General features: G+C 36.3%; 1 protein-coding gene across 1 annotated transcript in view; it reads right to left on the bottom strand.

Moving 5' to 3' along the window:
- Positions 1-243: 243 nt before the first annotated feature.
- The window catches only part of LOC127582393 (ELAV-like protein 1), a 36,325-nt gene continuing 19,290 nt past the window's right edge, over positions 244-17,278 (bottom strand). Inside the window, exons 3-5 of the mRNA XM_052037585.1 lie at positions 16,424-16,577; positions 15,358-15,583; positions 244-13,429 (exon numbers count right to left, since the gene is read on the bottom strand). Coding sequence (XP_051893545.1) covers positions 13,102-13,429; positions 15,358-15,583; positions 16,424-16,577 — 708 coding nt within the window. The 3' untranslated portion in view covers positions 244-13,101. The remainder of the gene's footprint in view (positions 13,430-15,357; positions 15,584-16,423; positions 16,578-17,278) is intronic.

The raw sequence follows: 17,278 nt of genomic DNA, 5'->3' as shown, positions 1-17,278 counted from the left end.
TAGAATTTCCTTGGTTAAATTTTAAACATATTTTTTCCTTAGGTCACAATTATCCAGCCCCCATGAGCCAATGTGCAATAATTTTAGATGTGCAATAAGTTAGGCTGTGATTTGACTCCAGAACCCATAAGTGAGAACACAAACCCTCTTCTGGATGTTATCCTTCCACACTAGGCTGAGGCCATTAATACAGTATGACTTGTGTTCCATGAAAAAGGTTTCCAAATGATTCGGCTAATCATCAGGCTTGGGTGCAAAATAAAGAGGATCCAAAATGGAAAACAGAGGCTAGATAAAAAGGTTATCAAAAAGGAGCCTGGGTGTTATTTCAAAGAGTATTTATTCCAGTCTACATACTTCAGGCCTGCTGTTTTTCCACTGGACTGTACAGCAATTATGCATTTTAGTGAAAACTGGTCATAAAAACAGTAACTTCTTATAAAAACCTGTACAGCAAGGTTCCTTACAACCCCAATACAAAGCACTCCTATGCAGATGACATACAATCCAGAGTGATGACTTAAAATAAAATCAATCACCTACTGCGAATTTCATTACTGAAATATAGAACACACGTGTTACGCCTGTTTTGGGCAGACTTCTTGTGGGCACTTTGTCCATCACAAGTCTGAATTCTGGATAGAATTATGCAACTAGAAAGTGCAAGTGACAGAATGTTGATTGTTGAACATGGTTTAAAACAAAATTGTTTAACAATGGAGTATTCATTTGGAGTCAGACTGTAGGAATGAAACATTACTACTTTAGTTAGAAAAGTGCCAGATTTCAGACCACTGAGATCTGAGTATGTATCAGGCTCAGTAACAAAGATGAAAAAAAATGGCTAATAACTGGACTGCGGCTCTCTGATTTACAGAGGAATATATATGCTCACCACTTAAAACATGACCAATAGAATGTTACATCACATCTTAATGACCTATTTCCTTTGACTTGAACATTCATATTTAGCTTCCCAGGTATAAAAGATATCCATCTATATGGCCACAATAGTGCTTCATTTGTAATCTCATTTATCCAATAATGAGATGAGTTAATAAATGCCCTTTACAATGCTGCAGTTACAATATTGAAACTGATGAAACAATAAAAGTATTGTGCAGTTGACATATGAAATCAAATCCCCAACCATTCATTCTCCAACACCTGGGTTGTGGTTCTTTTCTTCCAGAATTTTTTGTTTCTATCAGTATATAGTTGTCTAGACTACATGAACTTATTTCTAGATGTAGTCTGCTTTTGATCCCCTGAAGTAGATCCACTTTGATTGGCCTGAATACCTTAGCTACTGCTAACCTTCAGTAACACTAGCTCAATAAAATACCTAAATTACATATCAAAGAAGATATGTGGCTCCTGTCTCATCAATCCAGCATACAACATACAGCCAATTTATACTGATTAGGTGGCATTCAATTTAAAAGGTACACGTCTTAAGAAAAAAAAACATCCTTACCTTAATTATGGATAAATCCCAGATATGCACACAATGGACAATTTCAAATGTACACATTATGGGAAGGACAGATTTAAATTTTATACTTAGTTTCCAAAAATGCACAGTAAGTAGTATTACTGTATTTTAAAGCCACTTTGAACATTTCAGATACAAAAGTTTAATATTTTAGTCCTTAATTACAGCCTCACTTCCACCATGTTATCCAAATTAAGTTTTATAGGGGCAGAATTCGTCAGAGCAAGATTTTAAAGTGTATTAGCAAAAAGTGGGGGACGGGGGTGGTGTTTTAAATATTTTCTACATTTAAATTAATTTAGTCTCCCAAGTGCATGGCCAAAGATCTGGTATAACTTACATTTATACCATCCAACAGTCAGAATTCTGGCTACTTTGAACACCGATCCCAAGCTCTTAGAGGCTTCATGGTTCCATTTGTTATGTATATGGTTGACAAGTGACTCCTGCTAATTAAAACTACAAACTTGGGAGATGCTCTTTCCCAATTAAAATAAATAGATTGCCAGTGTGACTCACTTTGCCCTTGTGCCCGAGTCAGATGGATCTTGTATACTGCATTATCAGAGATGTGATGTTTTGGAGAAGTGGTGCAAAGTTATCTCATTCCTGCCCACCCCACCAACTCCCTGTCTATTTGTGAACATCGAAAGATTCCATGGCAGAACCTGAAGAACAGGGAACCAACATTCTTTTCATAATCACCACCACAAAACAGAGATTGTATCATGCCTTAATTGTGAGATCTTCTTTGGCACAGCCAAACTGCTACACTTACTTCTAACATAAGTAAGAACACTTCAGGAATGATCTATCAAAGCACTTTGGAGTACAATAGTCATAAATAAATGCAAGTACCTTTATCCAACAGGATCTAGATAACCTGGGAAAGGGAATGGCTGATGGAATTTAACTCCGATAAGTGCAAAGTAATGCATTTTGGGATGTTAAATCAAGCCAGAACATACACAGTGAATGACAGGGTCATGGGGAGTGTTATACAACAGTGGGACCTTGGGGTACAAATACATTGCTCCGTGAAAGTGGTGACACAGGTAGGCAGAGTCATGAAGGCGGCATGTGGTATGCTTGCCGTCGTCAGCTGAGGCATTGAATATTGGAGTTTGGATGTCATATTACAGTTGTACAAGTTGTTGGTTAGGCTGCACTTGGAAGTATTATGTGCAGCTTTGGTTGCCACGCTATAGGAAAGATGCGATTAAGCTAGAGAGTATGCAGATTCACAGGAATGTTGCCTGGACTGGAAGATTTGAGTCATAAGGAAAGATTGGATAGGCTGTGACTGTTTTCACTGGAGCAAAGGAAGCTGAAAGATGACCTTACAGAGGTCTATAAAATTATGAGGGGCATAGACAGGCTGAATAGTTGCAGTCTTTAGGGTAGATAGACACTGCCTTTTTCCCAGGGTACGGGAGTCTAAAACTGGCAGGTTAGGTTTAAGGTGAGAGGGGAAAGATTTTCCCCCACACAGAGGGTGATGGGCTGCCAGAGGATGTGGTAGAGGCGGGTATGTTTCAAAGACATTCAGACAGGTACATGGATAGGAAAGGCCTGCTCCTGTGCTGTATAACTCTTATGAATCCCTATAAATCTATGAATCTACATTTTGGTGTTTCTGGGATATACGATCATCAATAAAGTATGTAATACCAACAATAGTAGACACCAGACTATTTGCTCCTGGCATCAGTTCAATATTCTGTAATTTAATTTTAGTATGAATGGTAATAATATAAAAAATACTTAATTAGATTTACCAGATGCAAGAATATAACTCTTAACTACCATAGCTGCCAATGATGAGTAAAAAAGGCTTGGATGTTATGCAAATCCACCTGAATGATAATTATTGTCCACTTCCAAATACTCCCTCAAATCCCATTTAATAATCTGTTCTTTGCAGCCATTGATGACCCAAAATCTAATCTGATAGTAAACACCAGGCCTTGCCTCTGCACCTTGAAAGGAGCAAAAAACTGGCTCCCAGACAAAGTAATCCTTAAAGTTGACAAGAAAAGTCTCAACAGTTATACGACTTTTATAATTATGATCTTTGGTTGATTATTGTTCAGTATCACAACCCAAGTAGTAGCGATGTTCAATGTAGAAGCACGATTAACATACAGTAAGACCCAAATGATCTATGGAACTTTCCCATTGATTCCTTGTAGCCTTTTGTAACCACATTTTTAATTAGATGCTGCAAAGACAGCAGAGCAGTTGGAACCAGGTAAACTTGTACAGTAATTCAACACTGCAAGACTTTTAGAACAGGTGAAGGAACATTGTTAGCTGTTCCATAAACAAACAACACCAGTATCAATTTAGGTCTATCCTCATTGCTCAAGCTGAATAAGTACTCTATTTGCTGATGTCTGGCTCAGAGACATAAACATGGGTAACTTCGGTTGTAAAATGATCAGTGATTAAATGCTGACAGTTAGTTAATGACTTGTACAGCAGAATGATTTATGTTCAATTTCTAAAAAGCCTCATTAATGATTTCATCCTTTGTCCCGTACACTCTTCTCACCTCATCAACAAGACTTTCAGCATTAATGATTTGCTCTCAGTGCACTGTTGATGACATCCAGCAGTACAACTACAATTTTCGGTAGAAAAAGAGCTAAAGGCCAAATGTGAGCTCGTAAAGTAAGCTTAATCTCCATATTAACAAAAATCAAACTAAATCAAGGAGTTTATTAATAGTTTCTCTTCAAACCCAAGAAATTTCTGCAGGGTGTTCTGATCACCACAGAGATTGAGGAACTGATTGATCAGTGAGACTTCATTAAGGCTGATCTCTACAGACATTTCATGTTTCCTACAAATAGAACTTAGACAAAGAACAAATCCATGCACTCAAATCAATTGGCAGAAGTTGAAAAGTGCAGTACCAAGTTCAACAGAATGCATAATTATGGCACATTTAGTCTGAAGAAGCAAGACCATTATTTGATAAGTCAAATTCTCTACTGCAAATCTATAAAGGTTAAGTGCATATTCACCCAGCCACAAAGTGTACAATTACACGGCAGACTCATCCAATCTTGAAACAGGTTAGAAATGGGTGCTGTGTTTCTTCACAGTTGAAAAATCACATCAGACATGGAGTTAGATAAGCTTGCTGAAAAATCATCGGAAAGGTACACTATTGTCCATAAATCCATAGCTCAAAGCAGTGGATTACCTAAAAACAAAATTGCTACCGCAGCCAGACCTGTTCTGGGTTATCTCAATTGATTAACTAATTACTTCAGGTTAAAGTTATAGCATTTGTAATATATATCAGAATTTAACAGCCACAATGTGACTCAACGGCAATTTTGAGAAGATACAGATGGACATACAGATGTGTTAGATCAAGTGAAGTTTAGGACTTGCCCTGTTGATTAAGGACCAGTCAATTCATCAAGCAATGCAAACTTAATTCCTACTTAAAATGTAATAATTTTATTAAGACTATAATGCATTTAACTAAATAAATTAGTAGAGAAAATACAAAAGTGTTTTAGTATGAGTATTTTGATGCAAGTGTGTCATGGCCCAAATCTGATCCGAGAAAATTTGAGTGAAACACCAAAAATACAACGACAATAGTGCAAATATCAGCAGGTGATGCTGCCATCATTTGGTACATCAATGCACTACTCTTATACTGAAGTTCACATCAATGTGAGGGTGGGGAGAACAGAACTCAAAAACATTTAGAAATGCTATCTTAAACTATTTAGTTTAATCCCTTTAGGCAAATTAAGATAGTCATGGATACACAATTTAATTTGTCTTTAAAACCTGAATACAAAACCTATGAACGCTACTTTTCCCTTCAGAAACTGTAAAAAAGCAAATCAAGAGTTCAGTCAGACTTGTCTTTTAAAACAGAATCAAACATAATTTAATATTGGTGAGAAAATAAATTAAGTACAAAATGTTTAATAACTTAAAACAGCCTTCTTCTGGCTTTGTAGCAAACTAAAATAAAGCAACAGTATTTGAACATTTACATCCATGAACTCACAGTACACATTAAGTCCAGGCACATCAGTCTTGCCAGGAACTATACCTTGTACTGCATTAGTAAAAATAACTCCTACTAGCTGCCATGCATTACTTAACTTCTTGAAAAATAAAGAAAAATGTAACATACAACTTTAAAATATATTACACCCACCCATTCTTTTTTGACTAGATCCCAAAACTTATGGCTGATTACTCAGGGTACTTGAGACAAACATCCAATCTGCTTTGTACCAATTTTTTCAATCCTGGAACATTCCCAGCTCTGTTGTGCTTCTTGCAGTCTCACTCTGGAATGATTCCACTTTTTAGTAGTTGCAGTGCTGAATATTCAAGTTAGTGGCATTATTAGATACAATGTACTTTCATTTCAAGTAGCTATAACTTTGTCTTGTACCATGTTTATTCGGGCACTAAATTGTAGAAATGTCTAACCAACTGCAGAACATTGGTTCAAGGTATAACAGATCTAACATGAATATTTATTGTACCTCAACATTTCTTAAAATTCATAAAAGTATTTTTTTTTCCAGACTTTAGCCTTATTTGAATTACAGAACTAGAGTCAGTTTGCAATTGGCTCAAGTGGAAAAAAAACTGAATGAACAACCATGTACACAGGCTATAAAACACTTGCAGCCAAATTGAAAACTGTGTACATGCATCTGAATCTGGCTACAACCTGCAAGATTCAAATCCCCATGTCATCTTTCTCATTGCACATGCCAATGCATGCATTAGAACTTGTGGTACTGTACCACACATAAGGCAATGCATAAATTAGTGTTAATTTTAACAAGACCAAAATTTGATTGAATTCTGAATTCAATCAAAACTATAAAAATGGGCTGGGCATATTATTTTGTTATTAATTGTTCAAATTACTCCATCATGTCTCTTATTAAAAAGTTAATTTAAGCACTGTTGCTTCTACCAAAAAAAATTCTAAGCACGGATACAATCTAGAATGGAAATTATTAGTGCAACTCAATGGCTAATCTGTGGACCACCATATTCATTTTACAGAAGTCTGGCAGCTTTGACCAAAATACAAATTTTTGCAAAATAATTTTCACCCTCTGAAGTCCAGGCCATGTTGAATTTCTTGTGTTTCAGCTCGAAAATCCATTTATAATACATTCTCTTATCCAAGTAGTCACACTACACCATCTTCATTGTTCTCTAGTGTCAATTTCATATAATAGTAAATCAAAAATGGTTGTCCCCAACTGAACACAATACCTAGGCAAGACAACGGTGCCACAAATGTCAAGGATTTGAATTGGTTAGGATACGGCAATTAAATCAAGTTTGTCTACTGTAACTATGCACGGCTGAACATCTGTGCGCAGTTGTGTAATTTAAAAGAGGAAAAGCATAATTAAAGCTGTTAAGGGCTACACTTTTAAAGTGCTGTTTTTTGCCTCTATATACAATAAGAGGTATAGTTGAAATTTAAGAGACAGATCATCCTGAAGGCAGTTGAAAATTAAGCCACAAAGTAAACAGAATGACCTTAACAATGAATATAAACCATTTCCTCTGGTTGGAGATACAAGGATCATAAAATCTTTCATTTTTGCAGCATTTATTTCCCTGCATCTTTAGCAAGTCATGGGGTTTGAATTTATGGTGTGCATGAATTGTACACACACACAGAAATTAAAAAAAAGCATTAAACAGATTGCTACATTTCTGTTATTACCGGGGTGCTGGATTCAAGTGCAAGATGCCTTCAGCATTCTACACTATAAATTAATCTTAAGTTCCCATAACAGCTATACAAGCACAATGCAAAAAATAAAAACTAGTTGAGATAGCATCAAAAGTATTCTGTATATAATACTATGACTGAAGATATAAAATTAAAAAAATGAGGCAACTAAAATAAAGGAGATGCCCTATACAGCAGTCAATCTAATGATCAAGTAACTTCATGTATCACCTCATGGCAGTATTTGAAGGTGCATTCTTTTCTAAAGTGGAGCTAATTAATACTTGGTCCCACTTTCACTCCCAATGTTAGTGTGGTAGGCATGTGAAGCCTTTTTGCCTTTTGTTTGAACATAAAACACTGCCTTTCATTTTGTTTTGGTAGGAGGAAGAATATAAAGATCCACCGGCATTGCCTGCACTTCAGATATTGGGAGGCTTTTAATATCCACTGGTCCTGCCTCAATTTCAGCTGCTTAATTTGAGATGGAGGATCCAACATACACTAGCACTGATCCTTCCAAAAAAGAAAACTTCTCAACATTGACAGGCCTAGCCTGATATTCTCTGTCTTTTTCCCCTTGGTAAAAATTAATCACAATAAAGTACATAAAAAAGCAAACCATTCAGATAGACTAACACCCACTCCGTTTGCGTCCAGAAAGAACCTCCCTTTGTACATGAATTGGACATGCATGCTCCCCCTCTGTTCCCTCCCTCCTCCCCAATCCCACTCACTCATTCTCAACTGCTGAAATTAATAGTGATTGGGTTAATATTACAACAAATGCAACAAAATGAAAAATTCATTAAAATCATCACTAACTGAACTCAATGGATTACTTGGATATAAATTCAGTTACTTAAAATGTAAAGGAATGCAAGTTTGAGGGGAGGGTAGGTTCTTAATAAAGTAATAGTTTACAGTAGAAGTGCAAAACGCAAAAAAGTTTCAATAGGCCAAATGTTTCAATAAAACCTGCCTAGTAATTGGGTCCAAAGTAACCCCATTTTTCCTTATTATTTTGAACTCCCCTTCTCCCCCCGCCCTTTCCCTAGAGATAAAGACTTGTGATGGCATCAAGCTTCAATCATTTGTCTAAGCGGCCACTCTCATATGCCACATCAGTACTCAATTAAACCAATGGGGTACAGTGAGAAAAAGTATAAAGAAATCACCATATCCATCCCATCATCATTTCCTACAAGTGTTTATATTGTGGAATCAGTGACTGATTGTTCCCCAACTCAAGTACATCAAGGCTAATTGCTGCACTTCACTCAAGACCAGGAGGGAATCAAGTCTTCCCTGTATGATTTGCAGTTACAAAATAAGAGCTTCATAACTACCTTAGTTTAGTTCTTGTTAATGGTGAGGAAATTAAAGAACCATCTTACCCTGGATATAATGCATGTGCCATTAAACTCAAAGACTGTATAATGGAATTTAGAGATTTAGGTATTAACATGGCCACACTGATGTCATCCAAGACCAAACTGTTACTTGCAATTCCTGAAATGAAACTTTTTGTCAACTGCAAACAGACTTGCTCCCCAATTTGCAAGCGATGGTTAACCAAAGAAAAGATACACGTTTACAATGTCTGCACAGTGATTTAACCCTGGAATCCAAATCATTCTTAGCCCACCTTTTACTAAAATAACTAATGGAGTTTTCTTTCTTAAAAAAAACAGCACACTTGTCTGGGGGTGGGAGGAAGAGATTCTTTGAAGAATTGATAATTTAATGAAATATATACCTTTGAGTATATGCTGACTATTCTTCAAAAGACCAATTTGCAGGGAATGACTTCCAGTATACTATATATGATTAACATTGTACTTATAATCAGCATGTCTTTAACCAACATTCCTCAACTTCGATCAATTTTTTTTAAACCAGATTACAAATTAGGAATAACCACATGAAACCCAATTATCTGAAGCTATGATTGCATGTTCTATCAAGACAACCCGGTTGGCACTCTCCAATTTGTAAATCCAGATTGTAATGCTCAGCTGCCACTAAACAAATTTTACTGGTACAGGTGCTGTCATTGCCATTCCAGTCCAAGTCTTTACATGTAAATAACTCATCTCAAATTATAATCTGTCATGCAGCGAACTGTTCAAAAAAAATGAGGGCTTAGCTGTCATACAGATGCATAGAGTAAGTGACTATGGACTGTGGCTCTTCAAAATGTACTGAACAGCACTCTCTGAAGAATAAACAAAACCACAAAGTTTGCTGAGAATGAAACCAGGATAGTATATTGGTTGGACATTCTTTTTAAAAAAAAAGGTCAATCCTGTTTCAGATTGACGCACATCCTTCTGACAGTGTCAAAGTGCAAGAAATTACAATCTCTTCATATTACATTAAAGAAAATAGAGTTCACACATCACTTCCTCTTGATAAGAGGACAGAGGTGGGGTGGTAGGTGTCTGTTTTGGTGGTATTAGAGCAAACAGAAATCTGGAAGTCTTCAGGTATATTACCGGGGCAGTGGAATAAAAGAGGATGGAATTAATTGCAGGGATGTTATTGATTATCTAATCCTGTGCTACATGGATGTTCAGCTATTTTGGGAATGTTCACAATTCAAAAAATAGAGTTTTTGAAAAAAAAAATCACTAAATATATCCAAACTTGAGGGACATACTTTGTAGCTATCCTTCTACTTTTATTCTGCAATTGAAGTGTTGTAGACAACTGAGAGCTTGTAATATTGGAAAACCCAGCAAAGTTTCTGCAAATTGATATAAATCAGGATCTGGAAGCAAAACAATGGATTATACCCTTGAAAGACAAATGATCTGTCACGAACCATTATCAGTAGATGCAATCTCATGGTTAGCCTCTTGACTTTGTTTTTGCTTTAGATAGAACAAATATTTTTTTGGATAGCACAATTAATTTTGGATATATCATCAAGGCCTTTCCATCCATGAAAGCACACAAACATAAAAGGAAGGCCAGAGTGTGCCAACTCTGATATTCATTAGCTATGATAGATGTGGTGTCTAACTCAAGTTTAGATTTTTAAAAAAAGATAGTGCCATGAGATTGGTTACCACACATCATACCATAAAAAGCTAATGGTATTAAGCAGAAGCCAATTCATATTAACTAGATGCTGTTCAGTAAATAAACAGAAGGAAAATGTGAATTATAGAAAATGGATGCAAGTTTAAATTCATTAAGTTTAATCTCCAGGCAGTAATCTGTCCTAAAGTGTGTCAGATGGGAGGTTAAGGATCAATGACCAAGATATGTCCAAATATAATTGCACAATGCCCTTCAGTTGGAAAAATATGCCACCAATCCAACTTATATAAATTAATTGTTGACCATTCACTTATCAGTGTGGAATAATCAGCTTGTCATTAAAGAAATATTGGCCCAAAATTCCACTAAGAAAAATCTCAGGTATCAAAAGCTTTTGTCACTTTAATCATATACAAAATACCAAAAGGAACACTTGTCACTTATTGACCTTTTGGCAGAGTAGTATATTGCTGAGTATTACAAAGACCTAACCAAAATCATACTTTCTACAATGTAAACTTGATCTCATCATTAAGTACCCAAGCTGTCAGACAGATTCTCATTTCACCAGAAGTGCTTACAAGTCTTACAAGTGCTGAATGTAGTTGAGTAAATTGAAGATATTTAACTGGTTGAATAATAAATCAGTTTGCACTGATGAATAATTAGCCTTAAATTAAAGATGACAATTGTGGTGCAAGTCAACACAGATAAATACTTTGTTACTTTTCTCCAAGAGACTATTCCAAATTACTTCAGGTACATTTTACTTCAAGCACTATTCAAATGGAGAAAAGTCCTTCTATTTTCTACCACAATGTAATCGATTTTCAAGTAAAAGCTTTAAAGTAAATTCTAAAAGACTTCTACAATCATCTTGTTATCTGAATAAAAGCAAATTACATCTAATACTCAAAGCAGCAACATTAGGAGGAAAATGGCCTATAATGAGATATGAGAACCCCTTAAATCAGTCTCCCTTAATTGGATGGTCTTATTCCCCTCAGATGCCTGAACTTGCAATAACTTCCCTACAATTTGTTACAGTTCAATATTTACATATGAAAAATGAATTGCATGTTTCTACTGCTGTTTCCTCCAGGTGTATTATAAAAAGCTTGGAAGCTGGGGAATGAGAAAAGGAACTTAAGTATACAAACTATTTTGAGATATTCTAATTAAGACACTCTCAAAATCTTGTCTCGTATTTAAATGCAGCAGGGCATTTGGCACAAAGAAAAAGTTTAAAAGTATTGCTACAGCATTTAGTGTCAGCTCCTTATACCACAAGTTTAAGATCAAGCTCATTTGTACATTAACTTTAGATTCTCCCGAATCACAAGTTAAGCCTAAACAACAATCCTACTTTTCTATCTTTTCAGCCTGCCCTTACTCAAACAGGACCAGTGGATTTGTGTCTGCATTTAATTCTGACAAGATTTAAAAGCCGGCTACAGCAATCTATTTGCTGAAGCTTATTTAAAAGTTTACTGGTTGGCATACAAAACTTTCCATTCAAAATCCCCTGCTAGCACTCCTGTAAAAAGTTTGTTTACAAAAATAGATGCTCTGTGAAGCCCACTTCAGTATAAGGTGTAAAACTCTTTGGCAGGATACCTAAAGGTCAGGTGCCTGATGGCACACTGGTCCCTCAATCCCTACCATAAATTGTAAAATAAAATTTAAGCACTAAACAGCAAATGAACTTTAAAACAGAAAAAAAAACCCAAAAACAAAACAAAATTGGAGCAAAACAAAACAAATTTAATGATCATAAATGCAAAAGTAAAATCAATAGTCAAACAAAACAAAGGAAACAAAATGAAAAGAAATTATATAACAGAACATTAACGAAGTTCAAAGGCAGTTTGAAAAAACTTTTAGATTAGTCTTTAAATCTATTTTAACAAAGCTTTGTGTTGACAGCTAACCTGCATGGAAAAAAAACATTTAAGTACTTTCTAATCTGACGCATTATCCCAGTTTAGCATGTCAATTATGCAAAAACAAAAAAAGTTAATAAAGAAATGCAATGGAGTTCACTAGATGGGGTGCAACAAACCTACAAACGTTCAAAGGTTTGAATCTCCCAGGAACTTGCAGGTTAAGTTTAATCTTCTCGAACACTACAACTTCCCAACCACATTCTTCCACCTTGAAATTTGGCAAAGTATGTTGAAGCTATCACACTCCATTCTTGTACTGTATACTAATCAAATACAATTGGCCTTTTTCACTCCTAGCACTGTTTTCCATGAGAAATTGGAGGACAAAGATGCCATTTATATTATCTACAGAAAATATCGGCTACAAACATGGTTCAAGACTGTAAATGAACTAATCCTCAACAGATTAACTTTAAAGGGAAGAAAACAAGCATATTCAGAAAGGTTCACTAATGTATGAAGCCTTTGCTAAAAGGTAGTGGATTTATGAAATTGCTTACAACCAAAGGATTCAACCAAGAGCTCCTAGTTACAAAACTAACACTAAAAAGAGAGGCTATTGCAATTTAAAGTGATATTTTTCAAAATCCACGGAACTATAGCATTGGTTCAGTATTTCCCCTCCTTTTTGGGTGGGTGGAAAACATATGGAAGGAAAGGTATCAAACATTTGAACATTTCATGTTAATTGCATCCCAGAGTAATAGTAATATAAAAAAATCCTTTTCACTTATTCTAGAATGGTAGACAAAACACTTCTGTCACAACAATAAGAGTTGCTTTACACTAGTGGACTTATTTACCTTTCAGCAGTGTATTTCTAAATCAAATGCTTACAAATGCGCACAAGCTTTAAATTACGCCTTGTGAGACTTGCTGGTTTTGAAGGAGACCTGGAGGATTTTGTCTCCGAGGCGATAGCCATTCAAGCTAGCAATGGCCATGGCAGCCTCCTCATAGTTTGTCATGGTTACAAAACCGAACCCTTTACACTTGTTGGTGTTGAAGTCGCGTATAACTTTGACATTGGTCACAGCTCCGAACGGGCCAAACATCTGCCACAGGATTCCCTCATCTGCGTCTTGGCCTAGGTTGTAGATGAAGATGCACCAGCCAGAAGGATTATGACCACCAACGTTCACACCCGACAAACTACTCATATTGTCAACACTCATCGGCGAAAACCTAACAAACAAACAAAGAAAATTAACTCAAGAAGTTGGTGCCAAAAACTTCAAAGTAATAAAAACAAACAAAAATTAGTAAAAATTCTTACCACCTCCAAAAATCAAACAGATAATAAAAAACTCAGATCATAAGGCTATTGGGAAGCTAATAATTTTAAGATGCTAGATCAAAGCAGATCACATGCAGAAAGCTAACACACTTCAACCATACTCATTATTGTAGTATAAAATCCTATACTGTAATCCAATACAACTCTATTGTGCACCTTTACAATTAATACAGTCAAACAATGTATCAAGTAATCCCTCTTGTCTACTACATTCTCATGTAAACAAGTACTGCTCCTTATTACACCTTTTTATGAGCCCTCTGGGACTTGGGAGCATTATCATTGTAAACTGAACTGGTTCAAGTACTTCACTTTGATCTAAATTGGTACTGCAGTATTAACCAGATGTGTCAAGTGAAAATGTCTCAATTTTATTTAACCAAAAAAACTAAGCCTCATAACATCAGTTAGTGTCTCATGATAAATACCAACTTTTTTTGTAGAATTCCTCAAAAAAGAAACATCCAAATAAATGCAAAATGATAAGACAGACATTTTGACAAAAATACCAAGATATTTTTCAATGTGAAAAGCAACCAAAAATGGCAACGTGAGTTCTGGAATAAGCAGTACAATTGTGAACATTTTAAAATCTAAACCTTATGCAAACATTGTTCAATCTCCATGCTACTTTAATTTTAGGCCACTTCCCAATTGTAAATAGTTCCACCTCTTCTCTACAAACAAAAATTCGCCACCTTTGGAATGCCACCCCCTCAGGTGGCTTCTGAACAACTCCCACCTGATAGTTCCAATTTCTACTGAGACACCATTCCTTCTGTGTTTGTACACAATCCCCACCAATTCTTTTTTTTCCATACAGGACCATAAATCTTTCAATCACATCCTCATCAAGACTCAGCCACCCTGGCTGGCAAGTTGAGATATTAATCTGCAGTTATTTTTCTGGTAGTTAATTCCTCATTGGAAGATTAATAGCTCATGAAATTGTTTCTCCCCAACCCCATTCTCCCTCATAAGTGAGGTCTTTTGAACTCAAAAGTCCTTACTCAGTCTGGATCTTACAAAAAGGGAGGAATGACGACTGCTGGGACTTAATTAAACTACACAACATTACCTAGAACAATTAGAGGACCTATGAGATGAATGAATCCAACCAAGATTGATGCCCTTTGATAACCTCCTCATCAACAACATTAAATTAAACTCTCAGACTGTCACTTGACTGAAGCATAGATCACTTTCTCCCAAATTCTTCAGCAAGTCCCAGACTCAGTAGCAAATAACATTAACATTTCTTTCCTCCATGGTTGCAGCGACAATAAAAAATAACTGAAAAGTAAAGAGGGGAAAAAGGAAAATAGTAGACATGTCATGACCTCCAAACTGCAGAGCTCTGCAGTGGTGCTGAAATGATGATTTCATTTAAACCAAATTCAAATCCATAAGATAGTTGGGAACAGTGGATTTGGCCTTTTAATCTGTATATTTGGGTACCCTTTCTTCAAATGACATTGCACTAGTAACTCATCCAAGAGGAACCAACCTTACCAATTACAGCTGTCTTGCTTCTATCACTCATTTTCATCAGAAACAAAGAGCTTATGTGAAAAATCTCTGTAAAAGTCAACTAAAATCTAATAAATTATTTAAATTAATCAAGTTCTAAATTGGTGCTCATTGAAAAGCAAATAAGTAAATGGCCAAATACATCAACTGTCAGAGTTGCACAAAGAAACCTTAAAGTGAGGATGTTTGAAATCCACAAGAGGACATGCAGTCATTCATGGTACTCTTCACTTCCTTCCCATTAAACCCCCAAAAATTAGCACCTGCTTGGGTAAGAGTAACATACCTGAATCTTTGTGCCTGATGGTGCAATGGTCCTGGAAACCGCCTTGCTGGTGAATGATACAGCTGTGCCAGCAGGGATGCATTTGTTTTCTGGTTAGGATTGGCTGCAAGTTTTACCGTAATTGGCTCAACAGCACCTGGTGGTTTGTGCCCATTCAGATTGTTAATAGCTTCATCCGCTTCAGATTTCCTGTCAAAACGAATAAAAGCCACTCCCCTGGACATACCTGAAAATAGAAAATCATCATCAAATTAATTATTGAAGTAATTAGGTTGCCAGCAATCCATTCAACTTCAGTTTATGAATGTAGTCCATTGATGTGTTCTGGTATACATCATTGTTATATTAGTTTCATAAGAACTTTCAAAGTGGCATTTAGATGGATTGCGATTAAGATTACTGAAAAAAACTCATTGCAAATACTTGGAACCAAATTAGCAAGTAAATAGCACTCATCATAAAAAGTCACAGGTCAGAATTAAACATTTCAATAGTTTTAAAGTCAAAGATGCAAATTACTAGCCTTATTAATTCCATTTAGCAATGTGACACAGAACTTAACCAATGACATATTTCCCAGTGGAATTACTGTACCATAATATCTCTATAAACAGATGATGGCTGGAGGTTGATGGTTTATTCGATAGCTTGCTGGGCCTGAGAGTAGCCACTCCTTTTCTTGACTCACAAGCAATGCTGCAAGATATTTTCATCAGATTTTAGCCCTTTTCACCACCTTGCAACTATGTAATTTCTTGAGCATGTGGATATCCAGTCAAAATAAATCCAAATTAGGATGACTTTAAATGAAGGTAGGCAACCTAATTGTTAAATAACCAAACTATTTTCTTTCAATAGATTGTACTGCTGCCCCTTGCCCTAGTTTTGTAAAAATTGCACAAGGGTGGATTCAAGTTGTGTTCCAACCTCAGGTTCTGTGAATTTTAACAAACCATCTGTTTATAGAGTTTAGAGTTCAGCCCAAAACCTCTAAGTTATAAAATGACCTACAAGCATGTTTAGAAAGATTCCTTTTATCATTGAAGGAAATATGAAAGGCACCCACCCGTGACTTGGTCAACAAGGACACGAGATGTAATGATGCGACCATAACGTCCAAATAGCTGCTCTAAATCCTTCTGAGTCATCGTCTTTGGCAGTCCACTCACATATAGGTTTGCATCTTTGATGCTGTCAGAGCTTGGCCGGGCATATGAAACCTTTCAAACAGATTAAAAAAATCATATCCATCGCCTACATTAGCAGTTAACCATTGTAACTGTAGTACAGTACGAGTACCTACTTGATCTCGCCTCACCAATCCACCTGTTGCAGATGCATCTGCCCATGACAGTATCAGTTGGAGTGACCACCACACAGTCTTTCACAGTGAAATCCCATCTTCACAGTGAAAATACAGTGAATTGTGTCATGTAAGTAGTAGCACCATGCTAAATGGGGCAGCCTACAGACTGATCTAGCAGCTCAGGACTAGGCATCCATGAGGCGCTGCGGGTATCAGAAGCAGCAGAATTGTACTCAACCACAATCTGCAACCTCATGGCTTGGCATATTCTCAACTCTACAATTACTGTCAAACCAGGGAATCACCCTAATTCATTAAAGATTACAAGAGGGCATGCCAGGAGCAGCAGATACCTCAGAATGAGGCATGCGTGCCTAACAACAAACAGCATGCAATGGACAGAGCTAAGTCATCCTACAACCAACGGATCAGATCAAAACTCTAGAGTCTGCCACATCCAGTTGTGAATGGTGGTGAACAATTAAACAACTTACTGGAAGACGAGACTCCACAAACATCCCCATTCCCTGATGAGGGGAGCCCAGCACATCAAAAAGAGAAAGTTGAAGGACTTGCAAGAATCTTCAGCCAGAAGTGTCAAGTGGATGATAATCT

This window comes from Pristis pectinata, chromosome 24, assembly GCF_009764475.1.
Source record: "Pristis pectinata isolate sPriPec2 chromosome 24, sPriPec2.1.pri, whole genome shotgun sequence".
Lineage (NCBI taxonomy): Eukaryota > Metazoa > Chordata > Chondrichthyes > Rhinopristiformes > Pristidae > Pristis > Pristis pectinata.
The sequence above is the reverse complement of the archived record's forward strand: the minus strand, read 5'-3'. Positions and strand labels throughout refer to the sequence as shown.